This window comes from Onychostoma macrolepis, chromosome 20 (assembly GCF_012432095.1).
Source record: "Onychostoma macrolepis isolate SWU-2019 chromosome 20, ASM1243209v1, whole genome shotgun sequence".
Lineage (NCBI taxonomy): Eukaryota > Metazoa > Chordata > Actinopteri > Cypriniformes > Cyprinidae > Onychostoma > Onychostoma macrolepis.
In genome coordinates this window covers 9,362,452-9,380,966 of record NC_081174.1, presented here as the reverse complement: position 1 = coordinate 9,380,966, position 18,515 = coordinate 9,362,452, and the positions used below count along the sequence as shown (strand labels likewise).

At 37.6% G+C, this 18,515-nt stretch overlaps 1 protein-coding gene across 5 annotated transcripts in view; it reads right to left on the bottom strand.

Annotated features, from left to right (window-relative positions):
• Nucleotides 1-18,515, bottom strand: part of ralgps2 (Ral GEF with PH domain and SH3 binding motif 2) — a 123,256-nt gene that overhangs the window by 59,647 nt on the left and 45,094 nt on the right. For all 5 annotated transcript variants that reach the window (XM_058756826.1, XM_058756829.1, XM_058756830.1 and 2 more), the window contains exons 6-8: nt 8,688-8,771; nt 413-502; nt 237-329 (exon numbers count right to left, since the gene is read on the bottom strand). In XM_058756826.1, the coding sequence (XP_058612809.1) occupies nt 237-329; nt 413-502; nt 8,688-8,771 (267 nt within the window). The remainder of the gene's footprint in view (nt 1-236; nt 330-412; nt 503-8,687; nt 8,772-18,515) is intronic.

Genomic DNA, 18,515 nt, shown 5'->3' with positions numbered 1-18,515 from the left:
TCTGCTTGTCGGAAGGAGGGACTTTGTAGAAAACGAAGCGTTTGAGAGAGGCGGGGCATAGAGGACCTACAATAATGTACAGTATTTGAAAAATAATGTGTTTTTTGAACATTAAAGCATGTCAACATATTCTGTTACACCAAACACACAAAATAATGATCTTTAAAAAAGCATGATATGACCCCTTTAAAAACTAGTATTCAAAATATTAATATGCAGTATATTAAATAACTCACAGCCCAGGTCTTGGTGAGCCTGAAGATGGGGGCGCTCTGTAAAGCAGATACTACTGCCATCACTGCATGGAGATTATTCATGTCACACAGTTTCTGCAAGAAGAGAGAATAAAGGTTAGCAACTAGTATAATCACTTAAGAAGTACACATGTGCTGTATGGAGTGTTTTTTTTTACCTTTGCTGTTCTGATATAGAGGCTCAACACTTCTGCCCTGATCTTCAGAGTTTGAGCATGAAGAATCTCCCTCACCACCCAGAAACTCACCTAACATTAGACAAAACCATAAAAACAAAGACATATTGATTACTGATCGATACTGCCATACTCAAGATATTGTTTTTCAGTAGGCTACACAACAGTTCACCTAAACATGGTGGGGCTGGAAAATGTACATGTAAACCCATTAGCCACACATGCAGAGACACTGCACCAGTAGGATTAGAGGTCGACTGATAGTGGATTTTACCGATACCGATAGCTAGATTGGACCACACTGGCCGATACCGATTAATCAACCGATAGTTTTCTAAATGGATACTGAAAGAAAGCTAGTGCTTTACCATTTAAAAAAAAAAAAGCAGTAACAGTACTAAACCATACTTTGTAAATGAATAAAAATATTAATACTATTTACTATATTGATCATTAAAGTTATTTCATAGTTTGCTAATGTTAAAAGAAACTTTAAAATTTAAAAATGTAGCCTATTAGTAGTTAATAGTGAATGTTGAAATGAACACACTAACAAGGAACAATACTTCTACAGTTTTCATTAATGCTAGAATGGACTCTTATTGTTAAGTGTTACCATTTAATTTCAACAGTCATGCTTAAAGATGGCCATCTTTAAATATCTACACAAGGCCATAGCATTAAAATTACATACATATGGATATTGTATTTGTACTCACACACTTTATTTGCTTCTATTTTTTAACACTTGATAATTGTCTAATCAAAAAAAAAAAAAAAAAAAAGTTAGTCTCACACCGGGCAAAAGCGCAGCGCTGCGTCTAGGAGAACACCGAGGTATCACACACACACACAAACGCACACACACACACACACACACCAGACGCTTTGCATTCAAATCAAGTGGCAGTCTAAAACAATTTATTTAATCACCCAACGGACATAAGTTTGCTTCAAGAATGAACAATGTGGCATAAATGAGTTTGAAGTTCGGTGAACGCACGATCTATTACAGCTCTCTATATGAAGCATACAGACTTTATTAGAGCCACAGAAAGACAAACGTTTTGCTGATAAATGCACAATGCATAATTTATAGCCTAGGGTGAAGTCATTATGTACATTCACAACAATTTGGGACAAATATAATGTAATTTAATAGAAAACTATGTGAATGGCGCTCTGTTCTGCGGCAGGCTTTTCTGTCGGCTGTATTTAAATGCGTCTGGAGTTTCCAGCTCTGTGCAGCGCGCAGTGTCACGCGTCAAGATGAAAAGAAACTAAGGTGAGACAGAGAATGAGATTACATGAGACTGGGAAAAAAAAAAGCCAAGACCATGAAGGTTGAGATGGGGTGAGATTGAGAGGAGACAAGGTGAGATGAGATGAGAATGAGAGAAACTGATATGTGAAGAGACAACATGAGAAAAAAGGAGAATGTGCAAAGAAGACAAGAATCAAAGAAAAGAGAACAAAAGGAGTTGAGACTGGAAACTTCAAACAAGAGATATGAGGAGAACTGAAGAGATACGAATAGAACTAATAAAATTAAGAGAGAGAAAAGATAAGAAAAGACAAGAAGACAATGAGAAACAAGAACTGAGGAGAAAAAATGAGAACGGGGATAAGCATGGAAAAATAAACACAATTAAAGGAGAAGAGACAACGAGCAAATGCAATTAGAAGAGATGAAACTGCAAGAGAAGAGACAAAATAAGGAGGAACAAGATAAAGAGACTAAATGAGACAAGAGGAGAATGAGTACAGCAGGAAAAACAGAGAATGAGACTAGATGAGACTAGAAGAGAAGAGACCAGACCATAAAGGATGAGATGGGAAAAGAAAAGGTGGGGTAAAAGACTGAGAGGAGACTAGGTGAGATGAGTCAAGAGGTACTGACATGAAAACAGACAACATGAGACAAGAGAAGAATGTGCAGAGAAGAGACAAGACAGAGGAGAAAACTAGAGGAGATGAGACTGAAAACTGGAACAAGAGTGGCAAGACTATAAGAGAAAAGGTAAGAATAAGAATAAATAACACAATACAAAAACACAAGAGACTGGAACGAATTGAGATCAAAAGTGACAAGACAAGTAGAGAACGAGAGACGAGAAGAGAAGAGAATGAGAGGAGATGACAAGTATGGAAAAGGGGACACAAAGACAGCGACAGGAGAGAAAAAACAAGGACCAAAAACAATTAGAGAAGAGACTAGTTGAGACAAGAAGAGGAGATAGAAATAGAAGACAAGAGACGAGACAAGGCCATGAACTGTGAGATGAGAAAACACAACGGGGGTCAAGAAGCGACTAAGGACAAAAAAGAGAAGGAAAGAATCTGAGATGAGAAGAGATAACACGAGACAAAAGGAGAACAAGTGGAGAAGAAAAGAGAAGAGAACGAGAGGACATGAGATGGGAAACTGGAAGAAAAGAGGAGACAAGAAGAAGATTGAGAAGAATTGAGATGAGAAGAGACAAAAGTACAAGAAAATGAAGAGACGAGACGAGAAGAGACAAGGGGAGAATGGTCTAAGAGGAGAGACGAGAAAAGATGAAACTAAACTGGAAGAGAAGAGCACAAGACAAGACTGAGACGAGACAAAAAGGGAAAAAGACTAAACAAGACATGAACAGAATGAGACAAGAAGTGAAGAAAAGAGAATGAGAGGAGATGAGAAGCCAAGAGACAAGAAGAAACATTGTATTTTAAGCTTCAGACGTTATGCAACTGCAGACATGGACTGTTGAAACATCACTCTTCATCTCCTCCAACCCCTGCCAACCTCAGCCGCCCCATTTCCATTTCTCCTGTTGATTTTCCAGTCCTTTCCTTCCCGCGACCCCTCTTTCCCCGTCCCTCCCCACACGTCTGATGCTGGGACGCACACACAGTGAGGTCATTGTTTCACCATCTCCCCTACTGTGTGTTCCCCTGTTTGTTGTTGTGAGAAGCCGGAACGCCTCAAACCAGTGGAAAGAATTGAATTCTAACGACTAATGAAGAGAAAAGGCAGCATGGTACGTCAGACATTTAAACTGAAACACAAATACACAGCGCAAAAACTCCATCTCACGCATGAGCACACATTCACAGCAGCTGCTGCATTACACACACCTGCATTACACAAAGAGGAAATCAATTTTGTAGCCTGATTTTGAGCCTCTATTCATGCAGATCTTTCCCCCACATACTCCATTAGATAATATTTCATCTCCACGCTCCTCTTATTTCATCGAAGTCAAGGAAAACATGACAAAAAAAGAAAGAAAGAAAAAGAACAAACTGAAATAGGGGACAGGACTGAAAAAAAAAAAAACAGACCTTATGCAAATATCCCCTGGTAAAAGATACCCACATGTGTCTAATTTTTAACATCTGTCCATGGGTAAACTTTAGGTTCTGTATGCGTGTGTTTGCATAAGTGTATTTTTATACCAGAGTTTGCTTGCATTGTTTCCTGTATTGAGTACATAAGAGTAAATGTAATATGAATACACTACATGTTTGTGCATGACAGACCAAAAATGTTAATTTGTGAGTCTTTGAAGTGGGGAGCATAAAGGTCTAGCCAGAGAGAAAAAAGAAAAAAACATGTATATTTAGGGAAAGAGTGCTTTACCAGTGTTTATAGTCATATAAACAACTTCAACATTTCATTTTACACAATGACAATGAGTTATACAAGACAACTGATCCAGAAAACCGTCAATAACTTTGATTAATCTGCTGCTGTTCAAAAAAAAAAAAAAGATCAGTAACTACCAACCAACTACATATGATCAGCTACCTATATATAATGATGAGAAAAGTATTGATGATCGGCTAACCTACTAAAAAGCACATATTATCAACTAAAGATGACAAAATTATCAATGGTCAACTAAACACTGAATAAATGGCACACTACTAATTATCATACTGTACATTATATCATTATACTTTTAAAGGGAGAGTTCACCAAAAAGTGGACATTCTGTCATCATTTATTCACCCATGACATTAAACCTATATGAGTTTCTTTCTTTTGTATTTTAAAGAATACAAATACAAAAGATGCCAGTGACTTCCATAGTACTGTTTTCCATACTACAGAATCAGTGGCTACCGTTTTTCGGTTACCAACATTTTTTGGTGTACTATTCCTTTAAATGACCATCACTTGAATGATGACAAACGTATACATAATCAGTGAACAATCACATTACACAAATCTACAGATGATCAGCTTTCTACTGAAAGATAACAAACCTGGTTTTAACTAGACTACTGGTTTTACAAAAACACAGGAGACCCCACTGTAACTTTGAAACATATAAACTAGTGCTGTCAATCGATTATAAAAATAAAAATAACTAATTAATCAAATTTTTTTCTGAAATTAATCACGATTAATCCCACTTAACATTAAAGTTTTGAAATATACTTCAACATTGCAATAATTTCAAATTCAATCTTCAAATTAATGTTCAAACAACATAAGTCTTTATTTTTAATAATATCTTTAATTATTCATTTGTAATGACTTGCATATTTTTAATATTTGTTTAATGGCATCCTTTTTTCCCCTTTTTTTAATGACTGAAGGCCAGTATCACTGATACCAATACTACTAATGCCTCTATAAAATTGTTTTTCCCCCTAATATTTAACCATTGACTATAGCCATTCAACATTACAGTATAATTGAGAGATTTCAATTTTAACATTTGCTAGACTTTAAAAAAAAATAACTTCTAATTTAAGTGAACTAAAAATAATCTTCACATAAACCAATTATAATAAATGTCACATTTACCTATGCCCTTCAGCATAAATATACAGAAATTGAAACTGAAGTTATCAAACGCTAAATTCTAAATTAAATATAGATGAATCCTTAAAGCTATAAAAGTAATCGATTTCCTCTTTTTTATTATTTCTTTGATTAACAGACATCACAGCAGCTGGTTATTAGATTGTTTTGGCTGCTGTTTCTTTAAGAGCTGCCGCTGCTGAACGTGACGCGGATCTGACAGGCATTGTATTTTCTTTCAACTCTCTTTACCTTTTCTGTCCCACTTCGTCTCTACTAATGAGCTGACGAGTTGAATCGGATGCGTTAGATGAGGGAGACAGTGCTGGGCTGCTCCAGGACAGTTTTAAAAACCATTTAAGAGACATTTTCTTACATGTGACTCATATAAAATATATTACATGCACGCACAGTTTTAAGGCAGCTGTATTTCACCTTTTTGGTAACTTCATGACCTACAGTAACTGACCACGACATTGCATGCACGTAGTTTATTTCACGCTTTGATATTAAATGATAAAGGCTACAGCGCGCATTTCTGTGCTCGTTTGACTCACACCTGGCGCTGAGGCAAAGCTGGAGTACATGTCTGAAACATCTTCCGTTTGATGTGGTCGTAAAGACGTTCTGCAACTGAATAAATGCACTTCTTGTCAAGAGAAAAACTGACAGAAACAGCAGTTGTGTTGCGTTAATGCAGGCGATTAATTTTTTCAGTTTAACGCGCTAAAAATATTTAACACAATTAACACAGGGGCGGAGCTAGGGTTGGTCACCCCACTCACAACTGCTGTTTCTGTCAGTTTTTCTCTTGACACATTTAATTTAATTAATTTTGACACATATAAAACACATAGTTCAGTGACATTAGTTCATATAGTTAGAGTTCAGTATGAATGATGAAACTAAACTAGTGACTGTTAAGTAAGTCATTGAAATAGTCACTCGACTAATTTGGTCAAAAGCACTGATTCATTCAGGAACAAAACAAGACTTCCTGTAGGAATGAGTCTTGAATCATTCAAATAGTTATAGTTCAGTTATAGTTTATATAGTTCAGTAACCTTAGGACATTACGTTCCAGTTTTTTAGGACATTTTGTTCTCGCCTTTCTAAGTATCATCCTTCAGAAAGTACATTTGTGTTGGCAGGCGATTGTGTTTAACAGCCGTTTTAGCTGTTTTCAGGATGTATATTGAGAGAAGTTTCCACAGAACACAAATTCCTCACTGATATTCTCATATTTATTACAGAGCGCTAGCCATATCATCAAGGGAGAAAGTCTGCGTCTGTGAGGGTGCGTTTAAGTCTTAAAGTAGAGAGATGCAAAAACAACTTCTGCATTGCATATAAGCTTAATCAATAATCATTCCCTTCTGGTTACACACTGTCAGCTTCTGCCAATTATGAAGCAACGATTGCACACAGAAACTTGTACACACTCAGAGGGGGCTGCATATTTCTTCAAAGGCCAACTGGATCAAGTCAGTGTTTCCCAGCCCTAGTGGTGTGCATCCAACATCTTCACACAGGCCTCAGCGCAGTGATAAGCTTTTCAAACATTGCCATTACCTGCTCACAGTAGAGCCAAAATGTAAATGCAAGTTTAGATTCCAACTTGTCTCATTCACCTGGAGTGAATGTGACATACAATCACAACGTGTTGTGTTAGCATAGAGTCCAAATTCTGTTAACAAGAACCTTGACGGCGACGTAATTTTCCAACTTAGCCAATCCAAGGCAATAAAGTCAAGAGATTTAGGCCAGAAACATACTCATTCGCAAACATGCTCAGCCAGCGCATTACAAGCATGCCAGCCCTTGGAAGCTGAGCTACTAGAGAGGCCTCCACCCCTCGTGACCCGAACATTTACCTGGACCAACACTTTTCTGCACTTTAATGCCCAATCCCTAACACAAACCACTTGGAAACCTTATTTTCCGCTTTGTAGGATTTGAAGTTTTTATTTAAAACAAACCAACTCTCCAACACATGTGGCCACAGAAACAATAAACATGTTTCCTGTCGTAGTAAACTGGCTGACCACACACATATTTGAGTATAATTCTGAATGGAAAAGTATATTTTAAACAATTAAAATAAAAAGCTACTGATGATAATGTTTAAAAATCTAATGTGCAAATTGTTTCTCCAGTTTAGCTTTTTTTTTTTTTTTTTTTTAAATTGAAAAGTGTGTTTCAGAAACGACACAATACTGCTCAAAAGTTTAGAGTAAAAAGAAAAGAAATTTCTTTAAAAAAAATAAATTCTTAAAAAGAAAGGAAATCGATACTTTTATACAGCAAGAATGCACTAAACTGATCAAAAGTGACTGCAAAGACTTTTACATTGTTACAAAACATATTTTAAAAAAAACTCAGCAGGACTCAAAAGAAAGTCCAAACATAATGTTACCTCTAAAGACACACAGAAGGTCAAATGCTTCGCGTCCAGAAGCTCAAAACTATGCTGTTAATTACTGTACATAAAAAAAAAAATGAAATGTGTGAGGTTTGTTGTTACGGTAATGTCGATATTTTAAGCTAATAAATGTCTTCTGCTTTTGTAAACCGAATTAAAGTCATGTTTGCATTTCATTTTTTTTTGTTTGTTTTGGAAAGTTATGTATAGTAATTAACAGCATTGTTTTGAGCTTCTGGATGCGAAACATTTGACCTTCGGTGTGTCTTTAGAGGTAACGTTATGTTTGGACTTTCATTTGAGTCCATATATGTGAAATTATGTAAATAAATAATAAAATAACTAAAAAATCATTGTTTGTTGTATTGGTGGTGTAAGGAATAAGGAGAACACTCTCACATTGTTAATGTGTCATTGTGTCAACTCATTATTAACTACCCATACACTAACATCAACTAATGGCTTGTTAGTTAATAATGAGTTAGTTATGTTGGGCCCTCTCAAGTAAAGTCATGTCAAAATCAACTTTAACAAGCCATTAGTTGATGTTAGTGTATGGGTAAAGTTGATTTTGACATGACTTTACTTGAGAGGGCCCAACATAACTAACTTAGTTTATAATTAGTTAACACCTTTAATAATCATTAGTATGTGATGAATTAAGTATTTAGGCATTAGTACATTATTATCCATGTACCCTTATTGTAAAGTGTTACCCATGTATCTTTAAATCTTTTGTATTACTATTTGTTCATATGTGTGTTGTTTTATAAGCCGCTGTCATTATAAAAGGTTATTAAACTGTCTTCATGTTTATTTAATTTGCCAACTATATGACCACCATGCATGCCCCTTGCCAGTCCACTGACCCTTGCCAAAGTCCTTTAATCTTTAGATGATTTTAATTTATAATAACTCACTTACTCAGATAAACACTCACAGCAATTGCAAATTCCAATTCTCCAGGTTTGTTCATTTCAACCTTCTCAGCTGCAAGTCTACAGTTAATCACTGTCTTTATCCAATTAATGGTTTACCTGGTTAAAGCGTCGTGTGAAGGCCACAGCGTTGGGTGCTGAACTGTGTTTCTCCTTCTTGTTCCAGCCACAACTAGAGAGCTCCTGCAAAAATAACAAGAGAACAAAAAGAGTCACGAAAAAATAATCACGTTCCAGTTGGTTTGAGATTGGAGAAACTGGACGGAAACAATCAAATCAACCAAGCACAGCAGGAGACGCGATTGGCCTACAATGCCAAAAACAAATCAACTCGGGACACCTGAAATAGGGCGAGCATCACTCATGACCAGTGACCCAAGAAAACATCATTAATGGGGCCTCTGACAGCAGAAGTTTGAATCTTTCCCAGTCCGTCACGCTTTGTACACTTAATTTTGCATCCAAACACAGAAGTCATCTCAGAATCACATGCCAATCGTCCGAAAATCGTGTTGATCCTCCGTCTCGCTCGCATGGCTTGAATGATTGACTGAACGAGAATGGAAAAGCTCTTAAAATAATATTTAACAATGTGTATTTGGCAACAACACTGTTCAATAAACATCAATCTGACATGCTAAATCTCCAAAACATGAACATGAAAACTCAACTCCACCTGTTCTGCCATCTAAGAAACGTCTAAGCGCCAATACATAAGCCGTCGTGACAGTCTAATATACGACATATCGGCCACGCTTGGAAATTCACATTTGGAAATTCCACAACATAATTATGCAACCGTGCGTTGCATAATTACGCCAAGCGCTCAGACATTTTCCAGTAGAGATTCAGTTTCAAACAAGCTGTTAGCACCATTAAAATACAAAAACAAACTCTGATATGCATTCAACCACACAGAGAGATTTAATTCCCATCAGCTGTCAGTAAAGGGAGAAGAGCTGCCTGATTCCATGATGGGACTTCAAGAACAATGAAATTAACCATCAAACATATTCATCGCGATTGTCCATTGTGAACTTAAACCCGGCAGCAGCACAACCGCAATCTCTCATGAGGTCACACTAGCAAACAGTAACTTAATGAGTCAGCAACCTGTGGAGGTAGCAGCTTAGCAACATACACAAACACAGATGTGAGTAGTGAGCCAACACACACAGAGCTCCAAGTAAGTGTGCTTTCTGCATTGTGTCTCCAGCACCAACGACCACCGAGACGCGCCAATGAAATCACTTCTGCCGAATCCATTTCTCCATGTGTAACACATCTGAGCCCCCAGCGTAGAGTTCAGAATCTGTGATGAGGAAAATCACCTACTGAGATTTAATGAAATCAGTCGCTACCCACTCTGAGAACAAAATCACAAGGTTAATGGCAGATTTCCGTTCTTCTTCAGTGATGTAATGCATTTCTGATACTACGGTAGAAGTGGACTGAACAGTGACTTTATTGAATTTAACTGAATGTAATTGTTCCAGTTGGCCAGTTGTCAAGATTATCATTGAGTTCTTCAAACAGGGACAGCACTGAAATAATTTCCCTTGTGGTTATTTTGGGTGCCTCAATATCGCAATTTGCAATATTATTGCCATCCATCCATCCAAGTTCATTGGTATATTAAAGGTGCACCAAGCGGTTTTTGAAAAACGCTTTTGACCACCGCTTCGGACCGAGTCCCAAAACACACTTGAAGCCAATAAGCAATAAGGGGACGAAGAGAGAAGAGAGCACTCAATTTGAGTTCACAGGACAGATATTAGCAGATCGACTATAGCGATGGCAGATAAAAAAAAAAAAGGAAAATATCAGAGAAACAAAACATTAAAAAGAAGTGTGAAGTGTTACTATCAGGCAAAAGGTAGGAGCCACGTAAATATCAGAGCAGCTTTCCAGCGGTGGAGAGAACTCAAGGAGCGGGAATGAATGAATGAATGAATGAATGAGGCATTTATATAGAGCTTTAATGTGTATTGCAATACACCCAAAGCGCTTTACAATCATGTGGGGGGGGGCCTCGAATCGGACGCCGAGGTTGTGTTGTTTCTTCTTGATAGGCAAGTAACGTCGATTTTGCTTCGTTTCGCACAACTTATCTGTGTTGGCTTTTGTTTGAATATGCTTGTGTTACCTTCACTTGTTTCCGCAATCATCGTTGCCATGGTTGCGTACGTACGTGTGGGGCGGAGATTTCAAAATAGGGGCGAGGTCCTGTTGGGGTATGGGCGTGTTTGTTTTGGTGCTTTCAAATATGAACATCGTTTGGCAAAAATCGCTTAGTGCACCTTTAATATATGTATAATAGTAAGTTCCGATTCTTGAATCTGACTGGACAAGTGGCTTTCCAACATTAGTTGGGTTTCCATTATAGATTTGTACAAATCTTTGATATCTTATAGATGTCGCTAAAAAAAAACTTGCGAAAGGACAGCATTTGCATTAACCAATGTTATGTGACTAAAACGTAAATTTTTCCTTGTGATAAGTCATGGTGACTGATGTTGGTAGGTTTACGTATAATCGCAGCCACCGCACTAGCCATTATTTTTTTATCAAAGGAGATGTAGGTGTGTATCTATAGTGAAGCAGCATGGAGAGCCACTTCTGGAATGCTTTCAGAAACGTGCCGCGGCGTGGCTGATACAAACACAAGCATTGACTACAGTGGCCGTGTCGGAGCCGTATTGCATCACAGATGTGTGCAGTGTAAATAAGGGGTTATCCAAGCATTAAAGGCAAGGAAAACCCCTTATACTTGAGAGTGGCCATGTATGAGGTGTTTCTTGGAGGTTACAGTACATTAAAGAATGAATGTAACTTTTATGTATGCCAAGTGAGTTGTAAATGTGAAAAAACTGTTTCCATTGCAGTTTTGCAAAACATTCTTTTTTCAAATTGCCTGAAAATCCCCTTAAACGTTGAAAGGATGCCATGACAAAGATATCGCTCTTATCTTCTGACAACTGATGGCAAACTGATTTTTTCCATGAATATATGTGTTGACCTGAAGAAGGACAGACACAGGTAATCGTACATGTTCAGCCGATCTCTTTATTTCTATTTAGTGCAAAAACAAGACTCAAAACAAAACAAGACATACGAAACGCACAAAAAGCCAAACAAACTTTTTTTTTTTACCAGGCAATATGCATTAACCTAGCATTTGAATCTGCAGTTGTTAAGAGTATTTTCCATTTACACTTATTCATTTAGCAGATGCTTTTATCCAAAGCGATTTACAAAATGAGGACAATAGAAGCGCTCAAAACCATTAAAAGAACAATAAAATACATGTGCTATGACAAGTCTTGGTTAGCCCAATGCAGAACATGTCGCGAGTTTTTTTTTTTTTTTATATCCATATATACAGTGGGGAAAATAATTATTTGATCCCCTGCTGAATTTGTAAGTTTGCCCACTTAAAAAAAAAAAAAAGCAGGGTTTATCATTTTTATAGTAGGTTTATTTTAACTGATAGAGACAGAATATCAAACAAAAAGTCCAGAATAAAAGTAGCATACAAATGTTAAAAAAAAGATTTACATTTTAGTAAGTCAAATAAGTATTTACTTTCACACCAGTGACAATAATGCGTCGTTCACTCGTCGCAGAATGTTTCTTTTCTTTTTTCTTGATTTTCCTGACCATAAACTACAAAAAAAAAAAGGGAAAGCCGGCTAAAGCATTAGTATGCTGATGTCAAATACTGTGTCTTGTTCTGGCAGTGACAGATTGAATAATGCACAAAGCAATAAACCCAGGGAAACTCATGGAAGACAGCAGAAACAAGGGAAGGAGGGAAAAATCCTCTGTGATTCTCCGTTTCATAGATTTCAAGCCTTCAAACAAAAACAGGAGGAAGTCAGTTCTGTTCACAGGGAGCCTTGTTATCTCACAAAAGTCTTTAAAGCTGTGGGAAGTCAATGGAAAAGGGATCATAGCTGTGTTTTATGTTCCCTTTCTTCCACTTTCTTTTGTGTCTATTGAAAAGGCTTGTACTGTTTCTAAAATGCAACATAATTTTAAGATGTAATAGCACTGATGTATCTATGCGAGTGCAGATGCACGTACGCCCACTAAAACTACCAGAACAACTCGTCATGTCTTGAAATGACAAAAATCAACTGGCAACTTTATATCTTAAATTCAAACTTTTTTCTTTTCTTTTTTCAAATTAAACAATAAAACAGGCTGTTCTTATATCATTCTGGGAGGTTTTCATGGAAATAGATTAGCCAGCAGGGAACCAGGCATAAGATAATAGGAGATGAGCAGTAATAGAAGAGAACTTGGCAGGGGTGACAATGATTTACTGTACGTCAAAACTCTGACCTTGTGACAAATTCAGGATATGACACTAATTCACTTTACATTAACTGAACCTCAATATCATCACCTAGTCTGGAAACCTGGAGCTCAACCATCTATCCACAGCTCAAAATCAGACAAACAGGGGAGCTGGAAATCAAAGAATTACAGTCGGCAAGGAAATAGACGTCTCTAGCCAGTACTATATGGACTATAAAAATATATGCAGATTTAATACTAATGCTCACGGAATGAGTGGGCAGTAACAGAGATTTTCCATCATGGCATTCAATGTCGTGGCAAAATCTAACCATCATCCAACATTTGGTGGGTTTTCACGCTTTTTCAGGGGTCTAGGAATGGTTTACTAGAATTTGTGAGTGCTCCAAACAAACCCAAACTAATCTAAAGCAAAGTGAACTCACAATAGACCATCTTGATCATCCCGAGAGGTTCTCAGACGATAATATGCAATTAAGTCATTATGTGTTCCCCAGAAAGAAAGAAAAAAAACAGAACAAAAACAACAACAACAGCATACAGGTTTGGAAAGACATCAAGACAAATAAATAATGACATAATTTACAGTGGAGTGGAAAACTTCTTTCAGTTAGTTAACTAACATCACAAATCCTACAAGCTCAAGCCAGATAACTAAGAACATACTTTTTCACATCTAGAAAAACAAGCAATTTCTGCATGCGTGTTTGAAACAGATCCTCACCTGAAGATTATAAATCTAAAATAGAAGACTTTTCTTAGAAACTGTGTTCCAGTGATTCTCTCTCTGCTCTGAGAGGTTTCGCCTTGTAAAAACAGCACAAGAGGGAAAGTGAACACGCCATATGTACTGTCCATTAATCTGAACGGCTCTATAGAGCCTGGATCACATGGCATCCCGCCAAGCAAATGCTACTATACAAATGTCACAAATTAGTTCAGAATGAGGGAAGATGGGGGACTTGACTGAGGAAAAGATCTTGGGTCCAAACTCTCCAAACTTGGGTCCAAAATAGAGACACAAAGAAGAGAGGAATTGACTGAATGGTTGCACCACTTTAGCATGCTAGATTTTTGTGCAAATATGCTGTGTCCTACTCACTAACCACCCGCAACAGTGTTTAACCAGGAGTTAAACATTCTGATATACCACTGAGTACTTAAATTAAAGAAATAGTTCACCCCTCAGGCCATCCAAGATGCAGTTTAGTTTCTTCATCGGAACAGGTTTGGAGAAATGTAGCATTACTTCACTTGTTCACCAATGGATCCTCTGCAGTGAATGGGTGCCGTCAGAATGAGAGTCCAAACAGCTGATAAAAACATTACAATAATTATATTATTGATATTAATTGCTGGACTGGAGCGGTGTGGATTACTTGTGGATTATTGTGATGACACCCCTCTCATTCTGACGGCACCCATTCACTGCAGAGGATCCATTGGCAAGCATGTGATGTAATGCTGAATTTCTGTTACGATGAAGAAACAAGCTCATCTACATGTCCTGAGGGCGAGTACATTTTCAGCTAATTTTCCAAGCAAATTAAACTTATTATAAAAAATAAAAAAACAGAAAGGGGGAAAAAAAAAAGTGTCTTAGCAGAAATGTAAATGAAAATGTGTATTATATAACAGACAAGGATCCACTTCTTGTAATGTGAAAACCTTATGGTTTTCAGGATTGCTGGGCCCTTCACCACGTTTTTTGCATTTCCTGTATAGCAGAGCACGAAGACAGAGTGCAGGTTTTAAGATAATCTCTCATGTTATGTATCACATCCATGTGTCGGGCAGACTGCCATGTGATCTGTGCAGCTAGTTTGTAACTGGCTCATGTGTGTCTGTAGTGGTCTTTTCCGAGACCCTACCAGCATTCTTCACGATAGTACGTATGCAACATGTTGCTCCGTCCAAGCCAGACTGAACAATAATGTGCGTCATAGTCATGAAGGCCAGAGAAACCCATTGGTTCCACTGTTAATGCTTACAGATGCATTACAGTGCAACTTACAGGGGCGGTTTTACAATTGAACATACATGTGTACCATTCATGTGGCTCTGTGCAACCAAATTGATTAAAGATGCTGACCTATTATCCTTCAAACCCAATGAAAGCATCTCCTGAGGCAATACTGCAAAAGGAAACCACGGGTTATCAAAGACTAAACTAAAATCAGTATCTCTACCACATAAAAGTTAAAGGGATAGATCATTCAAAAATAAAAGTTCTGTCATCAGTTATTCACCCTCATGTCGTTCCAAACCCATATGACTTTATTTCAGTGGAACACAAAAACGGCAAGTTGTCAAAGCTGCTTTTTTCATAGGATAAAGGTGATATAAAAATGACAAAAACCTCCATAAAAGCACTTCTTTATATATTGCGGCATTATCAATATCAAAACCAGGCTCTATGTGTCTTCATTCAGCAAGTTTTAATTAGGAATTCTGATAAACATTTTTGTGTTATGGCTGATAAACCAGATAATATTTGAAAGTTGAAGGTTTTTTTTCTTTTTTATAAATATAGAGACAATTTTCCACTCTTTTAGTCAATTCCAGCCTGTTTCTCAGCAGTGTTATTGTTAATGTTAACTAAACTAAAATTAAAACTTGTTTTCAGTAACTTAAATAAATCTAAAATTAAATATAAATATTCCATGAAAAAAAATTTCATCAGAATTCATTCAGAATATGTGCAATATAGCACATTAGTCATGTACCACTTTAATAATATTTTTGTGGTGCCTATTTAAAGCCTTGGTCACTATGCTTTTATTCTATGGAAAAGAGCAGCCTGTGCATTCTGAAAAATATCTACTTTTCTGTTTCACAGAAGAAAAACAAACTGGTTTCGAAAAACTTTTCAAAAAAGTTTGGGTATTTATTTAAAAAATCCCATTATTTTTCTTCTTTTTTGTTCTTCTCATTTTTGCACACAGACGGTGAGGCGGCCAAGTGACCTTCAGATTGAAAATGTCACTGAATAACAAAGAACCACATCTGCTTCTTTATCGCTTGCTCTCTCACACACATTTCATTTTAGTTCAGCAGATCACAAATCATCGAAATCTCTCTTGCTTCCAGAGCCTCAAAAACAATTAACCTCCCCTGCAAAGAAACACACACACACCCAGAGTCACAAAAACACACACAGACAATAGAAAACGCAATGAACTGCAGTCGACCCAGGCACAAAAAAACCCAAAGCATCAGGCTTCTGTTACAATGTGTTTAACAACCTATACTGAAACACGAGCTGCTTTAATAGAGCTACTTCATCAAAAAATCTTTAGCAACATCTGCAGAGTTGATAAAATCCGCCATTAATTAAAGCAAACCAATAACAACAGGCAGGACTGCCAGTTCACTGATATCATTGCATTATTCCATTCAAATCAAACAAACCTCTCCATTCCACCCAGGGCATTGTGGGTCAGAGCGTGCTTATAAGCGCCTGTAAAAAGGCTAATGGGGTGGTACAGAGAACAGACCGGAGATGTTTGCATGCATGTAGGTTGGAAAAAGCTGCGTAATTTTACACATCACTCTAAAAGACATTTCATGAAGTTTTAGTGTTTTAATGCATGTACAAAAGCCTCTGGTCTGCATTACAGCCGTGAGCTCATATTGCTGCCATACAGGATCACACTGCATATGGACGGGTCTGCTGTACACTCAATCTGAACCTTATTAGTGTGAACAATCTTGCAGAAACACACTTTTGACTACAGGCATAAAGTCTGGTCAACCTTGCAGCATTTCTCAACAAGAACTTGGAAAAGGACTGTGTAACAGAAAAACAAAGCTACCAATTAAAGTTCACTTTTTCTGTGATTTTTAGGGGGAAGGAAAAGTGTAATTCAGATATAACAATAAAAGCAAAATGAATATATAAATAATTGAATAAATTAGTAGATGAATGAATAATATGCTGAAAAAAACACATATACATATATATATATATATATATATATATATATATATACAGTGGAGCAGGAAGTATTCAGACCCCCTTAAATTTTTCACTCTTTGTTATATTGCAGCCATTTGCTAAAATCATTTAAGTTCATTTTTTTCCTCATTAATGTACACACAGCACCCATATTGACAGAAAAACACAGAATTGTTGACATTTTTGCAGATTTATTAAAAAAGAAAAACTGAAATATCACATGGTCCTAAGTATTCAGACCCTTTGCTCAGTATTTAGTAGAAGCACCCTTTTGATCTAATACAGCCATGAGTCTTTTTGGGAAAGATGCAACAAGTTTTTCACACCTGGATTTGGGGATCCTCTGCCATTCCTCCTTGCAGATCCTCTCCAGTTCTGTCAGGTTGGATGGTAAACGTTGGTGGACAGCCATTTTTAGGTCTCTCCAGAGATGCTCAATTGGGTTTAAGTCAGGGCTCTGGCTGGGCCATTCAAGAACAGTCACGGAGTTGTTGTGAAGCCACTCCTTCGTTATTTTAGCTGTGTGCTTAGGGTCATTGTCTTGTTGGAAAGTAAACCTTCGGCCCAGTCTGAGGTCCTGAGCACTCTGGAGAAGGTTTTCGTCCAGGATATCCCTGTACTTGGCCGCATTCATCTTTCCCTCGATTGCAACCAGTTGTCCTGTCTCTGCAGCTGAAAAACACCCCCACAGCATGATGCTGCCACCACAATGCTTCACTGTTGGGACTGTATTGGACAGGTGATGAGCAGTGCCTGGTTTTCTCCACACATACCGCTTAGAATTAAGGCCAAAAAGTTCTATCTTGGTCTCATCAGACCAGAGAATCTTATTCAGGTGTTTTTTAGCAAACTCCATGAGGGCTTTCATGTGTCTTGCACTGAGGAGAGGCTTCCGTTGGGCCACTCTGCCATAAAGCCCCGACTGGTGGAGGGCTGCAGTGATGGTTGACTTTCTACAACTTTCTCCAATCTCCCGAATGCATCTCTGGAGCTCAGGCACAGTGACTTTCTACAACTTTCTCCCATCTCCCGACTGCATCTCTGGAGCTCAGCCACAGTGATCTTTGGGTTCTTCTTTACCTCTCTCACCAAGGCTCTTCTCCCCCGATAGCTCAGTTTGGCCGGACGGCCAGCTCTAGGAAGGGTTCTGGTCGTCCCAAACATCTTCCATTTAAGGATTATGGAGGCCACTGTGCTCTTAGGAACCTTAAGTGCAGCAGAAATTTTTTTGTAACCTTGGCCAGATCTGTGCCTTGCCACAATTCTGTCTCTGAGCTCTTCAGGCAGTTCCTTTGACCTCATGATTCTCATTTGCTCTGACATGCACTGTGAGCTGTAAGGTCTTATATAGACAGGTGTGTGGCTTTCCTAATCAAGTCCAATCAGTATAATCAAACACAGCTGGACTCAAATGAAGGTGTAGAACCATCTCAAGGATGATCAGAAGAAATGGACAGCACCTGAGTTAAATATATGAGTGTCACAGCAAAGGGTCTGAATACTTAGGACCATGTGATATTTCAGTTTTTCTTTTTTTAATAAATCTGCAAAAAGGTCAACAATTCTGTGTTTTTCTGTCAATATGGGGTGCTGTGTTCATTAATGAGGAAAAAAAATGAACAAATGATTTTAGCAAATGGCTGCAA